This window comes from Ischnura elegans, chromosome 6 (genome assembly GCF_921293095.1).
Source record: "Ischnura elegans chromosome 6, ioIscEleg1.1, whole genome shotgun sequence".
Classification (NCBI taxonomy): domain Eukaryota; kingdom Metazoa; phylum Arthropoda; class Insecta; order Odonata; family Coenagrionidae; genus Ischnura; species Ischnura elegans.
Genome location: NC_060251.1, coordinates 119,003,314 through 119,029,674, shown reverse-complemented (window position 1 = coordinate 119,029,674; position 26,361 = coordinate 119,003,314). Strand labels below are relative to the sequence as shown.

At 40.6% G+C, this 26,361-nt stretch overlaps 1 protein-coding gene across 1 annotated transcript in view; it reads right to left on the bottom strand.

Moving 5' to 3' along the window:
• Positions 1-26,361, bottom strand: part of LOC124161467 (tectonin beta-propeller repeat-containing protein) — an 88,151-nt gene that overhangs the window by 47,603 nt on the left and 14,187 nt on the right. Inside the window, exons 5-13 of the mRNA XM_046537788.1 lie at positions 25,967-26,059; positions 22,901-23,090; positions 22,262-22,536; positions 21,020-21,327; positions 16,845-17,177; positions 7,954-8,163; positions 7,183-7,369; positions 4,563-4,800; positions 3,255-3,358 (exon numbers count right to left, since the gene is read on the bottom strand). Of these exons, the coding sequence (XP_046393744.1) occupies positions 3,255-3,358; positions 4,563-4,800; positions 7,183-7,369; positions 7,954-8,163; positions 16,845-17,177; positions 21,020-21,327; positions 22,262-22,536; positions 22,901-23,090; positions 25,967-26,059 (1,938 nt within the window). The remainder of the gene's footprint in view (positions 1-3,254; positions 3,359-4,562; positions 4,801-7,182; positions 7,370-7,953; positions 8,164-16,844; positions 17,178-21,019; positions 21,328-22,261; positions 22,537-22,900; positions 23,091-25,966; positions 26,060-26,361) is intronic.

Here is a 26,361-nt window from a genome sequence, read left to right as displayed (position 1 = left end):
TGAGGTTAACAGTTTAAAAAAATTAAATATGAATACATTTTCTTCAAAATGAGACTTAAATTAGCTCTATACATGTAATAGTTCCAGATGTACTGCTCTTCAAATACATATAGGTCATTTTTTGCAAAATGTTAATTTTTCTTGATTTAGTCATGTTTTACACCAAATATTGGCCAAATTACTAAACCTTACATAAAAATACAGTCAAACATAACATTAAAAATTCAAATACCTTTAATTTAAGGGACAACTATCCTTGAAAGTTAAATAGTTATCTTGGACAGTGGCGCAGCGAGGGGGGGTTTTGGGGGATGATAAACCCCCCCCCCCCAGAGCTAAGAGACATTTTTAAGTTTAATCCATTTTGCTTAATTGTATTGATATTACTTATAGAATAGTGTTAAGGTTAATCACATATCTCTAATAAAGCTGTAAAACTAGTCATTTTGAACCATTAATCTAAAAATTTTTCTGGTGGAGGGCCCCTGCACCTCCCGCTTACCCTTGAGGGTATGCAATACCCCCACGCCCCAAAGTATTAATTGCTCCTAAAACCCCCCTAGTCTTGATTCCTAGCTGCGCCCCTGATCTCGGAGACGACTAAAAACCAAAAATTAGATTTAGGTAGAAATTCAGGTAAACGCCATGCATTACAAAGCGATTTTATTCCTCACACAAAAACAAATATAAATGGCATTTTTCCAATGAAAATTCTGTGAAATAAAAATAAAAATGCATTTTTTTCATATTTCAATGTTTTTTTTTTAATTTTTGATAGCCCTAGCTGCAAATGTTTGGTGGTTAATATCAAGGTTCTTAGACTGTAAGGTTGCCTCATTCATAACTGCACATGCGCCAGCAGAAGTCCCGTTACGTCACTGTAGACCCTGTATCCCAGCTGATCCTAGCCAATACATTGTTTGCGCGCTAGAAATTGAAAGAGAATAAGTTCCTGAGACCTTGCGCCGCCTTGTGTTCAACGCGAATCTGAACACATTTCCTGCAATTTCACTGGAAATCGTCTTTGAAATCCACTATTGATAAGACGAACTTTTTGAGGGTGAAGAGCACCTTTAACCGTCGGATATGTCGGGCTCCCGTTGTACTGTGGCAACGTGCTCCAACAGCCTATCGAAAACGAAGAAAGCTGGACGGAATGTCTCATATCACAGGTGGGTGCTTAAATTTAAAAATCTTTTTATTGTTTACATTAACTAATCGATTTCATTGACCGCATCTCGCCCCCCACACATGTGAAAAAAAAGTGGTGAAAGTGAATCAGTCAGACAAACTAAGTGGATATGCTAAACTTTCTGTGGGATTTAAGATAGTGAATAGTCCTCTGATTTGAAGGCCGTTCTCCACTCGAGCGGGCAACTATGGTGCTATTTTGAAAGCGGCAATTGTTGGTGGTTCATTTTCCATTTCTAGAAATTATTTTACCGGGCAATGTTCTTATTTCTCTCAGCATAATATTGACTCCGTTCCATCTGTATTATTTATTGCTTAACTTATGATCACTTTGAATTCCTATTACAAATGATTTGAAAATGGTAATGACGGTAAATTTGCTACTCTTTTCAATCTAAATGCTTATTTTTTCTTCCCATCGAAGTAAAGGATTTCAAAGTCCTCTTGCATAATTTTCTTTGTCTTATATATATTTTCAAAGCCCGGTGAGGAATGAAAACGGGCATAATTTCTATTAAAAAAGTGGCGGCACTGTAATTTTTTAAAGCAACTAATTCGTTTTTTGTGTATTTCCTGCAAGCCATTTAAATCTAAGTTTAAATTATATTGCGGAAGTAGCAAGGAAAACAGTGTTTTGAGAGTTACAGGAAGGGACACGGAACGGAATTGTGGACACGGAATTAACTCGCACACCTTCCCATTTCATCGCTTAATCAGAACATTATAGCGTCTGAATACACGAATTTATCTTTTTTTAAATCTTAGCATTATTATTTTCATAAATCGGCATTCAATTTAAAATTCGGCTTATAGTATTCGATAGAGGGTAACTTCAAGAACTCGCTGCGGTGAGCAGTTACGCCCGCGGAAAGGCTAGAATTTGAAATGGCACTGGAAGTTGGGTCTACAGTGACGTCAAGCCAATGGGAGCCCGAGTCGCGAATGAGGCAACCTTTACTTGGGTTAATATCACCCATGCAAATGCTAAAAATAAGCCAACCATAATTCATAAAATAATGATTGACTGTGTTATTTATCAATGTAAAAGTGATACCTGATGATAATATGACATGCCCAACTATGTATGGCTTGATATAAAGCCAATTGCTCAGTTGCTGTTAATACCGTATTTCTCAGAATATAGTCCCCCCCTCCAATTTTGAGGCTTCAGTTTTGGGAAAAAAAATGCGTTTCAATTTAGTCCTCCCTTTACTTTTACTACGGTCACTTTTGGAAATAAAAGGGGGGACTACATATACATTCATATGAATATGGTGTGTGTTCATATTTATTTGGCAAAATGCCAAAAAAATTGATTAAAACAATATTTAAATGATTTATAATTATGTTTGAAGCAATTTTGAAGACATAAGTAAATAATTTCAAAAGAAAATAAAGAAATAGATCCACAGTGTGAAAATTGATGATAGTAACGTATCAGGGATGAATTCAAAGCTCCAAAAACATAAGTCATATGTACCTACTTGATGGCACAAATGGCAATGTTTCAATTGTGCGAAAAATCCACAGAGAAAAAATCATTCGCCTTGACCGGGATTCGAACCCGGATCCCTCGATTTCCGGCCGAGTGCTTTAGCCAGTTAAGCTACCGAGTGTTAATATTTCAATTAGCACACGCTTTCTACAAATTAGGAGCATTAATCTGAAAGTGGGTGTATAAAGAAAGGTAGAAGAAAACGTAATTATATGGTTGTAATCTTAGGTGAATTTAGGGGGGAATATGGGGAAAAGTGCCCCCTCTCCCTCCCAGATGCTTAAAAAAATAGACAAGATTTACGGTCTGTTTTTAAGAAATATAATATCTTTTCTAATACCATTACTTTTGTTTTGTGATATGGAGTATGGAGATGAAGAATGCATTCTGTAGGGTAATAGTTGTATGTTTCTCTTAATCCCAAATATGAGAAGACCGTTTGCCTATCAGACCCATGAGCCCCAGAAAAAAATCCTGGATCTCTCCTTAGTTGCTATTAATTGAATCATCTAGTCCAAGAGTAATTTATATGGATGAAAAAAACATTATCAAGTTAAAATTCCCATACCTTAAGGTTTGAGGGATCAAAGACAAAAACATCACCATTTGATGTTGCTGCCCATATGGATCCAGGCTTCGGAGGGCCTTGCAGACCTTGCAACTGGCAGCAAACTGCAAATGGAAAAATATGTATGACACGAGTTCAGAAAATATGTAACATGAATTTTAGTTTTTTTTGCAACAAATATTTATTTATACATATACATTAATTTTGCTGCCTCCAAAATAGTCCCCACTAGCTATTATGCACTAGTGCCAGCAATTTCTTCCAATCCTTGAACACTTTTCAAACTTGATCTTAGGGATAGCCTTCAGCTCTGTCAGCGATTTCTTTAAATGTCATCTATGCTTGTAAAACATCGGTCGTTTGGTTCTCTTGATTTCAGGAAATATGAAAAAGTCACACCAAGCCATATCTGGCAAATATTAAGGCTGGGGCATTGTAACAGAGTTGTTTTGGGTCAAAAATTCAACAACAAGCAATGAAGTGTGAAGCGAAAATCACTGAGCCCATTAAAACACGCCCAAACTTTGAGAGACAAAGTGAGTAATGAATACAGATGAAAATTTCACAACACAGTGGAACAGGATGATTTTAGGTGGCCTTGAGATGGAGTTGGGAAGTGGGTGCTACAGATGCGTCACCAGTTGCAGACTCTACCATTTATTTCAGTTGAGATAGATCGTTGGATCGCATGCAAAGTTTTATATCTAAATGGTGGAAGCTTACCCAAATGGTGGAAGATGCTGGAAGCTTGTGTAATAACAAAGTTTTTTCAAACAGATCAACCCAGAACCGTTCAGGGTCCCAAAAAAACACTTGTAGAAAAGATAGCGGCAATAACTGTCAACAAACTACGAGAGGTTATGCAAAATTTCAAGGCCAAGCAGCAAGATTGCCTTAATTACGATGGTGGACAATTAGTGGACATAGTATTTAGAAAATAATTTTTCTCCTTTTTAATTCAAAATGGCTGTTTTTGCACATTCAGTTAATCAGCAAGAAAATATTAACCTAAAACAAAACTTATGGCAGTCGGACTCTCTTAACCCTGGAGAACGGGCCCTATCCTTCTGGGCCCGGTACACTGATTAAAACAATGCCAGGCTAGCAATGTTGGGCAAGGGCCATAAAATACGTCCTCTTAAGAGCCATGCCACAGGTCAAGATTTGATATTTCCTGTGTGCCTACCAGATGATGTTGAACCACAACAAGACTGGTCATCTAAATTTATTTATGTGAAATTCACTATGATTAATTAAATAAAAAATAAAGCAATTTCTTCAAGAGATGCCTCAAAATATTGATTATACCAGATGTAAGAATTGAGGTCCAGTCTTCGAGGTCCTTCTCAGAGGCAAACTGCAAGCGCAGGGGAGTGGTGGCCTGCGTGGAGTGGATGGCGAGGCGCGGTTGCGAGTAGAGTGCCGTGGGAGATTCCGAGTCAGCATCGTTTGCAGCAGGAGAGAGACTGCCATCGGAGGAGGCGTCGCTGACTCCCCACCCTTTGCAGGGAGCTATGCACCGAATGTCACTCAGGCTCCATTGCAACTGAGGCGACAATGAAAGAGACATTGGAGGCAGACCCCTTGTAACTTTGATATATTTTAAGGTTGAGTCGCTTCTTAATATATTTCTGTTCTCGGAACCCGTCCGGTTCTCCCCATCGGTTCTGGGTTCTCAATACTTGGTCCAAGTATGAACTATTATTATCTGAATTAATGGCAAATTAATATGAACAACCACAAGCGAATGAATAAAATTTCATCAAACATGTAAAATAGCAGGAAAGCTCTGTAACAAAATCTTAAGATTGCCTCCATAAATTTATTTGCTCAGTAAAAAAGTTTAAATAACATATTTTTAAAGGATGCATGATTGACCAATGTGTCATGTTACATCAGGCAGCTGCTGGTTCATTCGTCAGGTTTTGATTCTAAACATTCAACATTTTTACCCTATCTGGGTCTAATCTTTTTTTTTTGGCAGAAATATTGCCTGAGTACTGAACAGGTATTCACTGAAAACAATAGTGGTCGATGATGATTTTGAAGGGCTGGGCAAGATATGTTTGGAGCACAGTTCACATCAGGATCAGGGTGAAACTCCCCAAACTCCTGACAACATCATCCATTAATTTGTAGTAACTTGTGAGTCAGTTCAAAATATATTCTGAGATGTAGCTTCAATTGTTACTTTAATTGACAACTTATTCGCATGCTTCACAGACACGGTTCTTATAACCTCAACACTAAACTGGTCAACATGCCACTTCAGCAACACAGTGGATAAAGTGAGCGGCCATGAGTAAATGCAAAATTGTAATGCAGTGTTCCATTCTGCAGGATAACCACACCTTTTGATGCCTTGCATACGTTTATTAACTTACAAAGAAGTTCTCTGAACATGTCTTGCTCACATGTCGAAGAATTACTGCATATGTACATGTATCAATCGTAAGACCACTTTCAGACGAAATGATTTTCTACCAGCCACAGTTCACGGTATGGCCTGCGGCGTTGCAGAGAGTCATCTTGTCTGAAACCCACCTGAATTTCACGAGAACAGTGGCCTAAGAAAAGTTGTTTCATCTGAATATGGCCTCAATGTAGCATTGTCTGTATTTCACGCTGTAGACGGCTCATCGCTGGGCTGGATTGAAATGGGTGCCGTGCCATCAACGGCACCATTCGACTCGTTTGAAGACTTCCATAGAGACCTATGGTAAGTTGAAAGAACAGTGCCATGGATGGTGGCAGGCGAAAAGTCAGCTCGTGTTTAGCCGTGGCTATGGGAATGTTACAATTTTGGCAACGGTGACAAACTGATGAGCCTTAAATGTGAGCGAAAAACTCAAAAGAACAAAAACGTGGTCGCCATGCGGTTGGAAAGTAATATGTGTGTTTTTAATCTTTTTTTCACTTTTAGGCCTCGATTAGGCTGCAGACCATTTCGGCTTTGGGCACCAAATTCAAAGCCTCCCCACCGTTCCTAGCTGGTTGCAAAGCACCGACTTTATGCAATCAGTTCTCGCTACTGGTTCCACTGGCCAAGAACCGGCTGTACTGAGAACCTGGTACCAGAACCAACCCATCTCTAATATCTTTATAAGAAATCAGGTGCAGAAATTGCAACATTGATGATGAATAACTAAAGTCACAAATTTCAAATGAGTTCAGGAATTAAGAGTGTGATTAATAACTATGCAATTTGTATTCTATTGGAAAAAAATTGAATTATTAATGGGTTATTATGATTTCCACAGGGAATACCTAGATTTCTAAAATCCAAAATTATCTGGATGCTTCCCATTACTTAAAATTATTTGGCAAAAAAAATCACAGCCTGGAGTATAAACCCCTCAATTTTGAAGGCTTCTAAACAGGATGACTCATTTCCCTAAACTATGAAAATCTTTCACAGCCTTTCAGTTGTTTGAGGCATATGTGGAATTTACTCATCACTTAAAGATAATAACAGTAATTGTGTTTTACCACATAGATTTATAGCAGAACTTCACTGTGAACTTGGTATCAAAGAGGACCTTCATCATCAGGCAAATAAGTAATGGAAGACATGGAATTCATAGTACATAACTGGGGAGAGGTGGAATTGGGAAGGAATGTGTCGGGCTTGCGTTACGTTTACACTCCACCCCATCGCCAAAGCATATAAAACCAAACTCCTTTCTTCCTGATTCCACCTCCCCAAGTTTGAGTGACTACGAATTCAATGCCTTTCATTACTAACGTGCCTTATGGTAGAGACCATTTTCGAAACCTAGGTTACAGTGAAGTTCTGTAATAAATCAATGAGGAAAAACAAAATTATTCTTATTCTTTTACAATGTTCCACAATTGCTTGCAGCCCATAACTCAAGCCAAAAGTTTGCAAGTATGGAGCAAGCATGAGAATGATTGCAGTTCTGCGTACCAGGGTCCTGTTGCCATCAGCACTGAGCGCAGTGAGTGTCCCGGCGTCTTGCTTTGCCGCATCACCTTCCGTCTCCACACAGCCCGCACCGTACACCCACTCCAGCTCCAGAGTGCAGCTGTGAGGCGTGAGGGTCGACGAAGATGGCAGCAGACACAAAACCTTTCCACTCTTCACCCACGATGAGCTGCAATGCCAAAGTAACCCATACATATTCAATTCTTTAATGTTCTTCCCTCATATTGTAAGAAAACATTTTTTACACAATATAATATGTATAAATATGTATAGTACCTGGCCATTAAATTAAAAAGTACCACATCTCTAAGTAGTAAATGCATTTACTTTGAAAAGATATTTTCATTAGTTATTAAAATCACGATTGATTTAAAACTAATTTAATAATTGCTGAACCTAAGAGCTTAAATACATGATTATTTTAATTACACATTCTTAGTAAAGGGGAATTGCAGCAGTGTTTTGCCTTCCTAAATTAATGAAGTAGATTTGTCTGCATCTTTGGCTTAAGGTTAACTATAAAAACACTTAACCTGAGATTGGCAATGGAGACTTGTCTCACAGGTCGGCAACTCAACCTTTTTGATAATGAAGACAAAAAACAGCATGTTCCAGACCATACTCTCAGTAGCTTTCTATATCAAAGGATATGCAAGGATAGTAACAAAGATAGATACAGACCCACACAGCAGCACAAGAAGAGCAAGATGGATGCTAAACGGCCACTGCCCATGATCAAAAGGGAAGACTTACGTTTCAATCGCCTCCTCAAAATGGTTGAGCTCCAGTGGTGCTTCTTCGCGGTCCCGACGCTCCCTCATCAAGTGGAGCAATTGCGTCCGCCACGCCTGCGTTGGCCGCGAGCCCTTGCCGCTCCCATGCTTCCTCAACCCATCCCCCTCACTCGAGTCATCCTCCAGGCTAAGGCTCGCCATGTCACAACCTAGAGCAGATTCCATGAACCTGCAGGAGTACATGTGCATAACAGTATTCATTCACTCGAACACAAGAACAACCCCGATTGATGCCGTAACATCTATGTAGTACATTTCTTTTTGCATAAATTTTAATTAGAGGAGAAAATAGTCATATGTAAATAAATAAGAAAAGAAATTAAGTACTGAGAATGGGATGAGAAAAAGCAAAGAAGATTGTAATAGCAACACCTACAGGAGATCTAACTGGATCAAAAGATATCTTTCAAGTACAGTGGCGGAAAAAAATAATGCAAAGCTCATTTGAACCTGAAAGTGGTCAGTTCACAAACTACTGCTTAAAGACGTCCAAATTTTGAGCTCAGAATGCTCTCACACAACCAGGGAAAATACGCAATCATATGCTAAGCATAATGACAATGCGCAAAAGATCCAGCAATGAATTCTTCCCCATATTCTGCAAAGTAATCTTCGCCCATGACTCATCTAGAATGGAGTTTTCTCTTGTCGCGACATCTGTGAAAATAGCCGACATATTTGGATTGAAACTTTTTGAAGGCACAAACCTTCCTGCAGTGTAATGGGTAAGGTATCATGTAATGAATCAGAGGTTCCACGGATCAAGTCTCAGTGATGGATGATTTGATGCCGCACACACACAGTGGACATTTTTCTGATCCTAAAACTATGATAAACTTGAGATGTTTGCAATGCAGTCTGATTTCAGCCACCATGTTTACTCTCGTTCAAACACTCGTTGTGGGAATGGGGCCTCAATGAAAAGAGTGGTTTATCATTACTAAGCCACATGGTTACATACAAATTTACACTGATTAAATCATTGATTCATTATTACAGCTATCATACCATAGTAACAATTACTGTTACCCATAAAAATAAGGTAGTCGGGATCATGATGGTGGACCTGGCATTCTCTACCTGCCCAGCAACCATGGGTGCTCCTTGTTCATGCTTAATCTGACGCAAAGGGTTACTCTGCATCTTGAAGGCATAAGATTCCGTTACCTCAATTGTGCATTAGAAATAATGTCTATTTTGATTCTGTATATTGTACCACATTATAATATGCTGAATCTGAAGGAGTAATACAACACATTGGTAAAATTTGTAGTCTGTACGAGAATTATCATAGGGCAATAGCACAGGGCTACAAGTCGAGTGATTCATATGCAAGTCGAGTGAGATATACATTATATAAAAATGTAATTATTAAATGTAATAATGACTAACATGTATTTTTTAAATGCCTTACTTGCATTAAGATTACACCCTATCATGTAGCATCCTACGTCATAGTATAGGGAAGTGCACTAATTATTTTTTGCTGCCGAATTTGAAAGTTTAGCCTAAAAAAGAAATATTAGTATAGTCGTTTTTATTTCCTGCATCTGGGATATGCACTTTAAAACATTTTGATAGTCGGAAAATTTCATGTTGCGCTGAAACACAGTGCCTCCATCTTGATTGGGATGTGACGTCACAAGGCAGTAGTCACCAGTGGAGTATCGCTGTATTCCGTCGCCTTCTTTAGCGCGGCGAGAGTTTCCGGAAATCGGTGGAGTTTGCTTCCTAAAAATTACGACTAGCACGGAAAACATGAACTCAAAAAAGAATTATTAATGATTTTTTGTTCCAAATTGCATCTTGACGTTGAAACGAAAGCCTGGAGAAGATATTCATTCCCGTACCTAAAGCACAAGCCATACGGAATAAATCGTTCAAGGCTGCTCCTGACTCTTACCTATCGATGATATTCTGTTTTGAAGATCATTTTATGGTATTGTAAGATCTAGTTGATATTACATTATAATAATTTACTTAATAGGTACCTCATTCATATCAGAAAGTGTGTTGAGTCAAAATATAGCATCTTCCGAGTAGACCTATGTAATGTGTAAACTGGAAGTAGTTTGGTTAAAGAATTATGCCCTTCTTGAATTTTCTTACATATTTGTACAAAAAGTTAATTCCAAAATCTATTGTCTTTCAAATTAACCAATTTGTTTTCGTCTGCAGATGGAAGAATACTTCGAAAATTTTATGCAATACAAATTGATGGGAGGTAATATTAAGTCAGGGCCAAAGTTGGAACATTAGGGTAGTTTCCTTCATCAAAGAAAACGAAAGGCAATGATTGCTATTCGTTACCCACCATTACTGTATTCATAATACACAAATTACAGTAGAACCTCGGTTATACGACCCTAAGTTATACGATGACCTCACTTATACGCCGATTTTTTTTGGTCCGGTGAATAACCCCATATGAACCCATGTATTTCCAACCTCAGTTATGAAACTCTTCACCTATACGACGACCTCGGTTATGAAACGTATTTTTCCAGTCCAATGTGATAAAATACCTTACTTGTACGACTTGTCAGAGAACTGATCTACGAGAAGATAGCGGTAGGCGCGCCGATTTTAGTCTCAGGAGCGGGGGTAGTATGCGCACATTACATAGATATATCAATGAAGAATAATAAGTTTTAATTATGAGCGATGCTGTTAATTAGATATTAATTTTAACTGCAGTAGACGATCGTTAATCCGGAATATCTATCTCTAACGGAAGATTGCCTAGAATTTTCCAAGGTTATGCTTCCCGTCGCCCAGTGAAATAACACCTAAATGAGCCGTTAAAAATCCTCGCGTACCAAAATTTTGGCTTCCACGGTCATCCAAAAAATATTATCGTATTTGTAGTATGGACGTAAGCCGTTGGTGATTCAACATGATGGCAAAAACAGCATGCGTGGACTCATTCCGCGGGCTAATCCCTCATCCGCGGGACGAATTGAGCCGGAGGAAAGTTGCTTACGCGGCGTGCAGATCAAAACTGACCCAGCTTGTATCTGCGGGTTTGTGTGAAATATAGTTTGACCTTGACTGCCTGGTGGCAAGCGTGTATTTTTTAACTGAACCAGAGTTAGTACGAATGCCCTCGGAGAATAACTCGCGTCGTCAGTAGTAACGTAATCAGTAAAGTCAAATTCAAAACGCGAGAGATAAGGCAGTTCCTTTCGACTCAGGAATGACTTATAACCATTATATCGAAGTACAAAAACGGTCTGGTGTTGTTTTCAGATATGGGGAAGCAAAATATTACGTGAAGATGAGTCACACGGCTTGTGAGTCGAAGTTCCCGGCGCTGAATTCGCGGAAGAATGCCGGCAGAGAAGCTATACCCGGTAGATTCAATCTATTATTACTAAAATTTACCAAAGCCTTCGACTCCATTAATCATAACATACTAATGAATCGATTATGGGAAGCGGGTATACGTGGAACCGCATATGATTGGTTTCAAAGTTATCTTTGTGATCGAGATCAATGTGTGCGTCTCAAAAATTGCTACAGTGAAAAGATTCGACTCACCTGTGGTGTCCCACAGGGTTCTGTGTTGGGACCCATACTGTTTTTAATATATGTAAACAATTTATGTGCTGGCAGGTTTAAAGGTCAATTAACGTCATTCGCAGATGACACTGCACTAAGTTACTCTGTTAATAGTGTTGATGATCTATATGAACACATACAAAGTGATCTATTAACACTCAATATGTGGTTTTCGGCTAATTATATGTTGTTAAGTGAAAAAACGAAATATATTATGTTTAGCATGAGTAAATCTACCTCAAACAAAAGTAAACTATACTATCAATGTGCAAATTGTATAAAAGATAATGTTACTTCCTGTGATAAATGTATTTTGATCGAACAGGTTAGTCACATAAAATATTTAGGTATATATTTTGACCAAAATTGTAAATGGAAGTCTCACATAAATAAATTAAAATCAGAAATGATTACTATTGTAAGAAAATTCTACTTCCTCAGATACATATGCCCTGAATCAGTGTTAAAAATGGTATATTATGCTCTCGTTAATTCAAGATTGCAATACGGAATAGCCTGCTGGGGTGGAGCATATTTTATCAACATTAAACCATTGATAGTGGCGCAAAAAAGGGTTATCAGGGTTATAACACGATCGTATAGGAAAAGCCACTCATTTCCTCTATTCAAAAAATTAGATGTCCTCCCACTAAGGCATTTATTCATTTATAAAGTCCTTAGAATATTCTATAACCGTAGTGGTGAAAAGGCCCGACCACAAAACTATGACATTAGAGCTTGGAGAAACTTCCATATACCTAGGCCGACGACCGAAATTTATCGACAGTCATACAATTACTTAGGGCCTAAATTGTTTAGCATGTTGCCGAGTAATGTAGCAAACTCGGAAAAAAGATGGGGATTTAAATCAGCAGTTAAAAAATGGCTTATGATGTGTGAGGAAGTAGAGTTTCTACTAAGAAAGGTGGGTTAAAAAGTTTACAATAAAAGGTATATTGTATATTCTATGTATGTAATTATGCGTTTATATAAGAAAAATAAGAAAAATAGCTATCCTTGTCCAAACATTTGAAATACGTTTTGTAATAATGAATGCAATCGGCAATAGAACAAATAACTGAATACAAAGAAATTTTACTTCTCATGTGTGCTAGCACCAGACCTATGTAAAAAGTTTATGATGGTAGCCCCAAAACTACTAAAAGGGGTACCTATATATTCCAAAATATTTAAGTATGTTCTAAAATGTAATATTTGATTGTAAATGGAATAAATTATATATATATATTAAAAAATGTCATGGGAAAATTCTTTTTTAGTGCGTAAACATTATTGAGAGGGGAGATTTTTCCGGGCTCTTAATCTATTGCTGTCCATTCATCAATGACAGCAGTTGCGCGATTATTTCAAATGCTCACTTAAAAGTTTTCTAAGCACCGGAAAAGTGAACTTAGTCACGGAATATCTGGGGTACCAGTGGCGTAATTAGGAATATGCTTAGGGGGTGACGGTAGTACCTGGGGGGCGGCTTCACCCCCCACCCCTCCGAGGCAATGGGGATTCCCGTAAAATTAAAAAAAATGGCTTGCCTGTAAATATGTTCTACATCATTTTGGCACATAAAATTTAACTTTAAGTAGATGCAGTTGCTGTTTATCAAAGCTAGACTTGTGTTTAAAATTTTTTTAAATTTCTCTGAGGCTTTGGAGGGGGATCCATCCCCTCATCCCCCAACCATAATTACGCCACTGCCAGGTGCTCCATATTATCTATGGCATGGTATTTAGAGGGAGAAAACTGACAGCTGGGGTCATTTAAAATTGCGCAGTAAATTTAAATATATTTAAATATACTGCGCAATTGCACCATGAGGTAAGAGAGTGAGTATAGAAACCCTGTGTTGGAATTAGCCAGGTTGTAACGATAGGCTTAACCAGGGCTTAATGTCCCATATGCCGGATAGTGTGTTGCACTGGAAGTTCCGTCCACACTACTCTCAAGCAGGGATCGAGCCATCTCTGAAAACTTTCTGCCTCTGCCATTAACCCGGGTCCATAGGGTGTGAAACCTTCGTGATGCATTAGTGAAATTTTGCTCCCGGGGTTATTAAAAATTATAATGCGGGGTTAATTTGGATGACTTTCCTCAGGTATTTCATTTCTTCAATCTCCAATCTGGGGTTTGCCTGTAGGTCGTAAAATGAATTTCCTGAAAACCGCTTTTAATGAGTTCACTTTTTTAAAAAATTGGCTTCTCTGTGAACATTTAGTGTCATCATTCCTAAATCTCTCCAGTGTGATAGCCTTGCAGCTTAGTACCAGAAATGCTAGTCGTTCAACCGTTGGTAAAGTTGTTCAGGAATGTAAAATTATATTTCTCTTAAAGTAACACATCATCTGGGGTGTTACTTTTGAGAAAATAAGATCATTAGGCTTCAATTTCTTGCCTCCAAATGAGTAATTGCATCCTGGAAACAAACCAGCCCCTATAGGAAAGGATTTCATGCTAAATACCAAAAAACCTCACATATGAAACTTCCTCACTTATGAAACTTTTTTTGGTTTTCCGCTGAAAGTTTCATAAGTGAGGTTCTACTGTATTTGGTTTTTGAAATACCAGTTTAGACGAATGGCAAGGGTCAAATTTTATCCTCATTTGAAAAAGGCCAGATTGGCGCCCATGCGATTCCACTCCGCATGACGTCACAGGGACCTAGTTTCTACACGAGATGATAGGAGTTATACATCGTCTGAGGTTACCAATGCATGCATGAGGCACAGAGCTCAGGGAAACATGTCTTAATAATCACCTATTAAAACTGGCTAAGTTCGGAAAGTTTTCTTCGTTTGATAAGGTACAGTGGAACTTGGTTAGTACGTTTCTGAAGGGACCACGAAAAATGAACGTACTAACCAGGAAAACGTACTAACGAGGAAAGTAAATAATAGCAGTCGGGGTTATTGCAATCAGTGAAAAAGTCGTCATAATTACAATTACTATCGGTAGTTCTCATAGGATCGCCTTCCTGAACTCTTTTCACATTTAAAATCAAGAAAATGAGCGCTACCATGAAAAACAATACCATGTGAATAAAAATCGCAATTTTTCATGGACATCCCGGAGACGATTTCATGATTACGGCGTCTATCTCCCGTGATTTATCCTATATATATTTACAGAACGAGGACGAGTGAAGCTCAGACAAGCGAAGACAAGTCATTTTTCTTTCTCACAGCGTACTCGGAGAATATAACAACAACCCGGAGTAAGTCAACTGGTTTTTTAAACATCATAAAAATTGGGCAAAATTATATTGACTTTCAAATTACGGCAACAGCCGTAGACATTCGCTTCTGGAATGATACCATTTCGATTGTAAAATCGATCGATATATCGACTGATGACACGCAAGATTATTAGAGTACGACGTTATTACAAGAAAATTTTATATTAAACAGTTGAAATTTACTTTCAAAATTTGTCTAATGTCGTCTGCTTTCGTTCCGAGATCAAGTATTTTTTAGCTATCGCGTGGAGATCCAGAGGATCGTCTGCTCCCGCAACAGTAGTCAAGTAAATACGCATGACGTCGAGTTTATGGAGCAGTACTGCTTTAGATAATGTGGGAATTGTCTAATACCGTTAAGACTCATTTCTTCATCATGATAACTCGTGCAATAGCAACAATTGCCCACTCACGAACTTTGTGCGCTGCAGTGGGCACTCCCAAGCGCTCCAAAGGCAACAGGAGGTGAGGAGCTCGGGGTGGGGGAGAATTGGGGCTTCATATTGGCTGTAGTTTTTCATAGTCAGACATTCCCGAAAAATGGCAGCATTTTATTTATAATCACGTCACAAGAATTCAGAAATGCATTTGGATAAATTACGGTAGAAGAAAGAGATGTCGAATGAATGGAAGAATGTTAATGGCTAATAATAATAAATTAAATCATGAATTCAGACGTTTGCGACCCTTAAGAAGACACTAGAGAACGAATTGCGGGTTGCGTCACGGCAAGCAATTGAGCGTACTAACCAGGGAAGAGCAATTTTTTCAAACGTACTAACCAAATTCTTTTACCTGTATTTTGTTCGCATGTTACCGGGACCGAGGGAAATCGCCGTACTAAGGAGGAAAACGTACTAAGGAGGAACGTACTAACCAAGTTCCACTGTATTAATAAACCTTTTTTAAGCCAAGCGCTACCATTCAGCAAGGTACTCAGCTATCCGTTAGCATCCTACGACGTATCAGCGCTAAGCCTCGCCTCAAGGTCACCTCACCGGGCGGGAGGGGGAACCAGAAATACGACGTACGGAGATATTTCCCGGCATTCATACTTAAGCGTCGCGTTTTCGCGCGCTTGAAAATTTTCACTTTTCATTTAATCGCGAAAAATAGATGTTGTCATTTAAAAATCTAAAAGCGTGAAATACGTACTCCAGGAGTAATAATTTTTCGATTAAAGCAATAAAAAAATAATAGGAAACCACCCTATTCCCAAGATATTGGAATTGGACGTTGGAATTTTCCTTCTCCCAACCAAGATTAACTTTTCTTGAACCCATCCTGGTCAGTGAACCACAGCAACAACCAGCCAGCACGGAAATACGGCTAACATCCCATGATTCTATTTGCGAAGGGCAAACGTTCAGGCAGGCGTGAATACGTACGCAACGAATAAGTCTGGCAGCAAACGTCAGAAATAGGTCTATTAGTTTGACTCAGTTTTTTACAAAAAAATGTTTTGGCATGATAAATGGCATTGTACCAAAATATGCCCAGCGAAAAATAACTGCCATCATCTATCTATTAAAGATCAATGTGCTATTCGCACTACTCTTTCCAAACTTGTAGTTGACACGCAAATGAATATTAATTTATTACGCAATGATGAAGTCATGTATTCAAAAGAGAAGCTGCCACATATATATTCTGAAGATATTTTATGACAGCAAAAAACGGATACCCTCAAATTCAGTAATTTTTCTATGCAACAATAGTGGTAGAACTAAACGGCGTAGAAGCTGCCTTCTACTACTGCCTTGTGACGTCACGGCCAGTATTCAACATGGACACCCGTTTTAGCGGCCTTTGAATTTTTATATTTCGGATGGTTATCTCGAATCAAGTATACACTACTAGAATAAAAACTGTGGTTTTACGACATTTTGTTATTCTGAACTCTAATTCAAAAAATGTGTTTGGTGCATTTGTAACACTAGTGTACTTCCCTATTGCAGCTCCTATCTGTTATCCTTAAGAGGCCCACAGGAAGGACTACATACTTGACGGCATAAACGGACAGACACACTCGTGGTACGCACCAGGGAGGGTTCTGATGTGGGTCGATGACGCACGAGCCCCCAGTCACCCACGCCCACAGCGGCTCTGCCTTGAGGCGGCTCTTCTTCCCTCCCCCCTCCTCCAACGACGACGGCTGCTCCAATCCCCCCTCCCCGCCCTCCTCTTCGCTACCCCACCCCCCCTCCCAATCGTCATCCTCTTCGTGAGGGTGGCCAAAGGCGCACGACTCCGTCTCCGACTCGTCCCCCCCGGCTCGCTCCCCTGCATCAGCCACCGCAGCCGAGGAGTGGGAGGCTGCGTTTCCGAGAAGAGCCAGTGACGAGGCCACGGCTCCACTTGCGGCGAGGGCTGCCCTGCAATAATTGAAGAATGGGGTAAGAGGCATTGTGGCCCAACTACGATGCAATGAAAATCAAAAAAAAAAGTACAATAGTCATTGACTGTAAAACATTACAAGCAAGGAATGTGAGGGTTAACATAAAAGTGAAGAGGCAAAAACTTGAGCAGGTGGAGTGGTATGAAAATTTGGGCAGGAAGACATCAGGATGAGGATTGCAAGGAGGCATTTACGAAGAGGGAAGAGCTGATGAGAGGATCCTTGGGTCACGTAACTTCACGTCTTACTCACGTAAAGACGAGAGAGGAGTCTGATCTGATGGGTTACCAGGCACATACATTTGAGACCATGTATGGATTCGCCTCCAGATTTTGATTTCAAGTCCCTTTACCTAACTGCTAGCCAAAGACCAGGGCGAAGGGGCTTTGGCATGGCCATGTAATGATCTTCAGATTTTGATTTCAAGTCCCTTTTTCTAACTGCTAGCCAAAGACCAGGGCGAAGGGGCTTTGGCATGGCCACGTAATGATCTTCAGATTTTGATTTCAAGTCCCTTTTTTTAACTGCTAGCCAAAGACCAGGGCGAAGGGGCTTTGGCATGGCCACGTAATGATCTTCAGATTTTGATTTCAAGTCCCTTTTTCTAACTGCTAGCCAAAGACCAGGGCGAAGGGGCTTTGGCATGGCCATGTAATGATCTTCAGATTTTGATTTCAAGTCCCTTTTTCTAACTGCTAGCCAAAGACCAGGGCGAAGGGGCTTTGGCATGGCCACGTAATGATCTTCAGATTTTGATTTCAAGTCCCTTTTTCTAACTGCTAGCCAAAGACCAGGGCGAAGGGGCTTTGGCATGGCCACGTAATGATCTTCAGATTTTGATTTCAAGTCCCTTTTTCTAACTGCTAGCCAAAGACCAGGGCGAAGGGGCTTTGGCATGGCCACGTAATGATCTTCGACTAGCCACGCATCGACTCGAAAAGCTTCCTCACGTCATGCAATAATCTTCCAGATGAATGATGATGCACAAATTTTCAGGCAATGAAGAACCTGTGCCACATTGAGTGTGCCTGCTTCCATCTGCTTTACAAGAACATAGCAAAGCATTTCATGGCAGGCCAAGAAACTCAAAGAGTTGCATTTTTCATGATAATCCTACATTACTTTGAAAATGCAAAAATTTACCATTTCTGATAAACGTATTTTCATCCATTGAAATACAGTGCAACCTCGATAAAACGACACCCCACGGTGCACCAATAAACACTCGCTATAGCGAATTGTCGCTTTACCGGAGGTGGAGCAAATAATAGCCAATATACCTGTTACGAACAGTTATACAGGAACAGGAGTGGTGCGGCGACAGATAAATTTATATCCGATAAACATAAGTATAAATCTAGACGATAGGTGATGTTTTTTTGCATCACTAAATTTCCTTACTCAAACAAAGACTTACTATTCAAACAATTTATATGCCCCGCACTGAATAAAAATGCAAAGCATTGTTTAGTCAATCATTATGCCTATGCACAACCGACGAAGCCATTTTTCTATGCACTCAATGAGTGCATTTACGTAATCATTCTATTATTTTGGTATTTTCCCCTTAAAAATCAAAAATTAACAAATGAAACTGTATCGCGGTTATTTAATGCCTCAAATGTTTCCATTGGTGTATGTTTATTGTTCCTGTACATTACGCGGCAGTGATGTGAAATAACGTATTGCATTTGTTTCTGCAGTCGAAAACATTGGAAGGTTGTATAACGTTCCTGCCTTGGAAGACTTTTTCTATCAGATAATGTAATGTCTTCATTATCTATGTTAAAAGGTTTGCTAAGCTTGAAAAATGATGTGATTAAAATTGCCGTTGTTAAAAAAAGTTCCTTTTTGAGTGTTACGCTTGCGACGTATTTGAAATAATACACCGAGTTTACCACGGCACTGCAAACGAGAGTCAGTTGTTCTGTGAGTTCTTCCAGCGGCCACCAGGGGATGCTCGGCTACCCACGTGACGGAAGAGAGCGCCAGTACGACTCCGACCACTGACCTGAATAGTTCACCCCTGTGAATCCGCAACGGAGAATAAATACATCCATCCGGACAATTCACGCTCAGTAACATTGCATCGTACATCCTACATCATCGCTAAGGCGCACTACATACCTTTAGAGGCATCATTGCAAGAAATACCTCGTACTGCAAGGATTTTGTCGGGGGGTAGGATGTAAAAAAAGTTCCGTTTCGTCTATGTTATATCACGCGGGGAATACTCCTTAAGATACTTATGATAGGAGTCCTTTCTTCCACGACTTCGGATTTACACCGCAGGCATCACTAGCAATTATGAGGGGAGATAACGCTTTGGTGCTTTGCATTAGTATAATCAACCTTCCAAACTCTTGAAATTCTCGATTCGCAATCTATCCCTGAAAAACTCCGCTTTAGGCTTAGGCGTAGCCCCTTCCTCAGGAGTTCCCGCAGATTGGAGTGGGCTAAACCACCCGAGCAAATCTCCTTATAACTCTATATAGTCTGCATTCCTTGGGCGCTTTTGTTTTTTTCTAATTGTGAAGAGCGAATAGGAAGATAAATTAATTTCGACACTCTCATACTACTCCTTTATTTCTATTTTCTCGCTTAGACGTGTTTGGTGTTTTTTTGGCCATGGTGTCTGCCATAAAATGCTTTCTATTCATGCAACTGATGGACGTGCGGTTATGCTGATGACAGCTTTCTGCTGCCCGAGGAACAAAAGAAGATCAAGCATTCGCGAATGCTAATGCCACAATATTTTCACCAAAATTAACGACTTATTTATCAAACGACAGTAAACCACATAAATTTGAGATTGAACATTCCATTAACTTCATTTCTATCAGATCGCTAGCAATTACAGAGATTAAGGAGTCTTAATGTAAGTTCTTCCGGCGGTGAAACCCTCGCTATGGCGAGAGCCAACACCAAAAGGGCCTCGTAAAATCGAATTTTTTAACATGCTTATTTTAGGTCAATTGACGGTGCATCGGCTATCTCTCGTAATAGCGGGGGTGTCGCTATAGTCGTACTCGCTTTAACGAGGTTCCACTGTAGTAAATAGTGGTATACTGCTGAAAATCATTGAATAAACAAGTAAATGAAATCAAGGCCAATGATATCAGAATACCATAATACAGCTGTTTCAACATGCTGTTTTCCTTTGCATAACAATATTACCAGTGACCAAAATATTGCTTATCCTCCGAAATTTCACATCAGCTGAAAACAAGCACAAAGGAAAGCAATATATATTAGTATTCCGTAAAAGGAAAGAAGTGAAAATGATAATTAAAATAAGGAAACAAAAGCTAGAAGACGCGAATGAATTCTGTTACATGGGAAGCATAGGATGGATAATGAAGGATGTGAAGCAGAGAAATAATGTAAGAGTTAAAAGATAAGCCCAAAAAGGATTGAGTGTACAGATACGTAAAAACTAATCTTCTATTGCTGACCCAGATGAGATCAATCTGCCATCCCTATTTTTCAAAGCTGTCACTGGAATCTATTCAAGTTACATGAAGTAACCAGTCCCTCCAATTCTTTGGTTCACAGCAATATAATAATGATAATACGTAATGTCATCTTTATTTTACAAGCGGATTTAGGACTAGTGTCCTCTCTTACAATGGACTTGTTTAACAATCACACACTACACCCATGCCCAAGATGGTGATCATACCACCCAGGTGGGATTCGAACCCACGACCTCTGGGTTAGCAGTCGGGGACTTTACCCCGGTGCCACCGAGGCCGGCAAATGGGTGGTTAGGTCAAATTTGTGGTTAAGAGGCGATGTGTGATTAAGTGACATATGTACCTGTTTCTGAGAGAGGATCCGTGCACTACGTTGCCAGTGGGTCTGGCTTCCTCGGACACACCTCTCCTGAACAGCGACTCTCCCTCCGTCCCCACGCAAGCCTCCTCTCGACTCACACTGCTCTCCCGTGACATTGACGGAAGCTGCCGATTTCTGGATGAGGATTCAAGTTGGTAGCCATCAGGCAGCTGTGTTGGCACGGCCACCGGAAGTTGCATGCGGCGCCATGCCCTCCCAGTGGGCTCCGAGGGAAGCAGCACACCCGTCCTCATGTAAAGCAGTCTGTCTTCCATTCCAATCGCCCACACCTGAAAGGCAGTGCTATCATCTCCATGAAGAACCCCAACACAAGAGCAAAACACAATCTTCACCTTATACCAAACATCCCTATTTACAAGTATCCATTAAGGAGAAAATTAACTTTTTTCAGGATCAAATGTGCCCTTTGTGGGAAAGTTGCCAACTTCTATTAGGGTCTCAGATCTGAAATGTGACGGCATGACACTTACAAGTAAGAAAAGCAAACAGGAGCATTTTTAAAATACGTCACTAAGGGAGAAACTCCCCTACCTTCCACTTGTTTTTGACCTATGGTTTCAGATGACTGACTCATGCTGAAAACCAAGGCCACTCAGTTCCCCTTGCACTTGCAACCGGAGAAAGGGATGGGGGGGGAGATAAGAAGTTTGTGTAAGAGGAGCACCTTGGTCGCACCTGGAGGAGCACCGCCAGAAAGGCCGCTCTGGTGCATGCGAATGCACCCAACACTACATTTTGCACCGCCACTGCTCAGGTGTGTGGCGGCCTTCACTGCCATCTGATGTAATTGTTATAATATATCACAACAAAGAAAAGCAAAAAGGTTTAAGAAAAGTAAATAAATGAGTTTTAAAGAATTGCTGATAATGTTCTCTTACAATACGGTATTTTAAGTTATGAATGAAAACTGAAAGAATGACAGTGCAAGACACTGACCATGGCCTTGAACACGCTGGAGACCATTTCTGATTTGGGCACCAAATTCAAAATCCTTGCCACCTTCCCGAGCTGGCTCCATAGTACCAAATTCATGCGATTGGTTCTCGATACCGGTTCCGCAGGCCATGAACTGGCAGTACCGAGAACCGAATACTACCAGAAATGACCCATCTTTAATACATACGCATGTATGAACGTAGAGGATGAGATTCCCTGACTCTTTGCTGACCTGATACACCCCTGAATGAAATGGATCCTGCTCACCTGATCGTTGGGCCCCACCGAGATGACAGACATGCAGCCAACCATCTCCACCCAACCCTGGCCCAGGAGCCTCTCCGTGGCCGACCCCCCTCCCCCATTACTGCTGCGGATGCCACGACGGTACCATGTGCGCCCATCCACCGTCACGGCCCAGGCACCCCAAGTGCCCACCGATATCTGCGAGAGGGGCGCACTGGTGGCACCGCTCCCATTTGCACAGGACCCTGGGAGTGGTGCTCCAGGGGAAGGAGGCTGGAGGCTCACCCACAAGTCACCTGTGAGAGAATCGAGAACACTGCTTCACTCTCAAGACCCACAAACAGCCGTCATACAAATGAACTTTCTGTGGCCAGCTGCCTCGGCGAGAGCGTGCGAGAGATAGAGAGAGGGCATGTGCCAAATCATATAAACATCCTCCCTTTTATTTGCATGTATTCCCCACGATAGGCTCGAAGTTATCGCAACTCCCAGATATTTCACTTCCTCAGTTGCCTTTATCCACAACACTTATACTGGGAAAGTTGGACAACCTAAAGCTAACGAATCCACAGCTGTGCATTTGCTCAGACCGAGTCCTTGACCAGACTATTGGATCCACGCACATAAGCATAAAAAATGACAGACGTTGAGGCTGTGTACCTTTGAGGTGGTCCCTGGCAACGCCTGCTCGCACCAGTGCGTGTCCATTCCACAGAATGCACCAGGCATCGCCCATTGGCCCCACGCCCACCTGCTTCACTTCCTGCGCCTCCTCACTGCTGCCCACGGCCACCTCCGACCAGCCCACGCCCTCCGGACACGTCCAAGTCACGCCCTCTCGGTACAACACCTGAAAAGGATTCATTCACGAGGTTATGCTGACAGAGAGAGAGCAAAATGAAGTCAAGTGCACACATACATAGATATGGTGATGAGCCAAGTTGGTCATCTCAGTGTCTATGTCTATCCACATTTACTTGAGTGAGTCCACGTGAATGAGTCCCTCGCTAAATGATTGGTATTCAGTCTCCATAATGGTTGACACAGGTAAATGACAACCTATGGTGATCATGAGGAATACAAATTTAAATTTGATCATATTATGGCATTAATTATGCTTGCTTGAAAGCTTCTTAGTTGAAGATTTAATGAATTGTGTCTTTAAAGTACATGCAATTACGCATGTATTAGGTGTGCAACTAAGTTCCCGCTGTTTGTTAACAGATGGCTCTAGCAGTGATTATGTAGTGGTCGATTTTGACGCATCGGAAACGTCACGAATCAAGCTTAGACATTTGGTAAACAAATCGCTCGACAACAATGGTGAGTTTTTTTTTTAGTGTGATATCCTTATTGTTGCGTGAAAATCTCCGAGTTTGTGCCAGGTGACCGTCATTTGCGGGGAGTGTTTATTTCCTTCTTTCATTCGAAGAAAACAGAAGCGTAAGTGCATCGAGAGCTCCAAAAAGTTTACGGAGATGCTGCTCTCAGTTGAAAAACATGCCGTGATTGCTTCCGTCGCTTCAAAGACAGTCATTCCAATGCTGATGTGAAGGAAGACCAAAATGGTTCGAAGACACTGAATTGGAGGCATTGCTTGATGAAGATCAGTACCAAACTGAAGAAGATTTTGCATGTGCATTAGGAGTTACTCACCAATCCATTTCCAAGCGATTGGATGTGTTGGGATTAATGCAAAAGCAAGGAACTTGGATTCATTAAGATTCTACGGCATGACAATGCTTGACCCCATGTTGCAAAACCCATTAAAACCTACCTGCAAATGCTCAAATGGGAAGTCCTGACCCCCCCCTGCTGTATTCCCCACATGTAATGCCGTCCGATTATTACTTGTTCTATTCTATATGGCACATGGTCTGGCTGATCTGCGGTTGAGCTCGTACGAAGACACCTAAAAATGGCATGATTGGTGGGTAGCCTCAAAAAATGAACACTTTTACCATTACGGTACTGGCCTCTGCCACATTGATAGGGAAAAGTTGTAGCTAGTGATTGAAAATACTTTGAATGATTCATTCATAACCATTTTCTCACTACAAAGTTGTATTTTTGTTCAAAAAACAAAAGGGGGAACTCAGTTGCGCAACATATAAAAAAATAGCATGAAATGATATGACATTGTTACCAATTACAGTTGAGGTCCTCAAATCCGGAAAGCTTGAGACCAAAGGGTTTCTGGATTACTGGTTTTTCTGGATTTCTGGTCTTGAGGGCCTTCCCAAAGATATTTCCCATTTTTAATAACTCCTCTTTGATATAAAGTAGGACAAGTGAATTCTCCATTTCTCATATAATCAAGGAGAGTGAAGCTGTTTCATCACACGTATTTTTCCATAGTGAAGGGTGTACATGTGGTCCATACCTATGACACCTCTACGTAGATGCAATTGTGTAGCAAAGTAAGCCGTGAGCCGCTTCGGATTTCTGGTTTTCCGGGTTTCAGGATTCCGTATTTGAGGTCCTCAACTGTATAAAATATATTTTGTAATACTGCTAAGTGTCCTAAGACTTCGTGTTCACCTCATCCGAGTTTGCTTTCCAGTCATTTTCCCCAAGACGCACCTTTACCTGAGTTGGCATTCCTCCTGCCACCCACCTCAGTCCACTTCCTCCCACCTATGGAGTCAGCAGCATACTTTGGTCCCTAGGTGCACAATGCACAGATGACATTCGGAGCCAATGGGGGCTTTGCACAAAGTCTCGAGAGGTACGCTGAGACATCAAGGTATGGTTAGCCTGGGTAGGCACCGTTGGTATGTATGTACATATGTATGTATGTATGTATGCACGTATGTACGTACATGAAGCGGTGAAAGTGTGGCTGACTTCTGAGTTTTCTTCTTCAACATAATCCCATCCCCCCTTCCCAGCAGATAGGGGCCCGATGACGAGATTGCCATGGTAACTTATAATCTGGTGTTCAGTGGTGGGATTTGTCCAAATAATAGCGGCAGACCGGAGGATGGAATATCACCACAAGACAAGGACGTAAGATCATCATGGCAGGCAAGTTAGTATTGCCAGACAAGAATTTTAGTTGTGGCAAGTGATAGAGGACATACATGAGAGGCTATACGAGTTAGCCTGTGAAAACCAAGCCCTAATTCCTGGATGGTCAAAGTGACAGTGACTTTGACCGCAATTAATGACAACAACATTGGTTAAAAATGACTGATGACCAACTTCGTTGTGAACAATCGACAAATTACCAAAAAGATAAAAGAGTTGTTCGTCAAGGTGATTCCATTCATAGATCAATCGTACAAAAGATCTCAAGCGTGCATATCAGTGGCCAGTGGCAGATCCAGGATATGGACAAGGGGGGGGGGGGCTAAGTAAGGGTAAAAATTGGATGTCCAAGAGAGGGCTACAGTCCCCACTCTGGATCTGCCACTGGATTGCAACATGCCTAAAGCGTCTAAAATAGGCCCTAAGTTTATAGCTACATAATTTGCATTTCAATTCATTAAAGTAGGCAAATATATTGGAAAATATAACTAAATACTTTTGTGCAAAGTAGCAACCTCCAAAAATTTCAATTTTATCTAGAGCATGAGCCAACCCAATGGGAGATCCAGCCCCCTCAGATTCGCTACCACCCCCTCCCCATAAATTCTGATCTTTCTAGATAAAGCACGTGCATGAATGCATGAAACCCTTGATACATAGTTTGCAAATTTTCATGCTTAGAGGGGAAATACACACCCGTCCTTTGGCAGTGACGGCCCACACAGACAGATGACCCTTTGGAGCACCAACAATTGACTGTCCTCCCACACAGATGTCGATAAATGGCTCCTGAAAGAAAATCACATAGAGAGAGCATGATTCTCTGATGAAAGCGTGTGTGACACAAATCAGACCAAGAAAAGTGGATTCATTGTTCAATAGATCATATCAAAATGATTACAGAAGAATTCCATTAGAGTTTCTTTAGTTCTTAATTAATTAATACCTACATGCATAAGTCCACTGACCTGTGAGACAAAACCAACTAATGAACAACATCCCCTAGCATCACATACAGTGAGTCCTCGTTCTACGTCACCCCGTTTAACGTCATTTCGCGATAACGTCACGAAAATTTTGAGACCGTCATT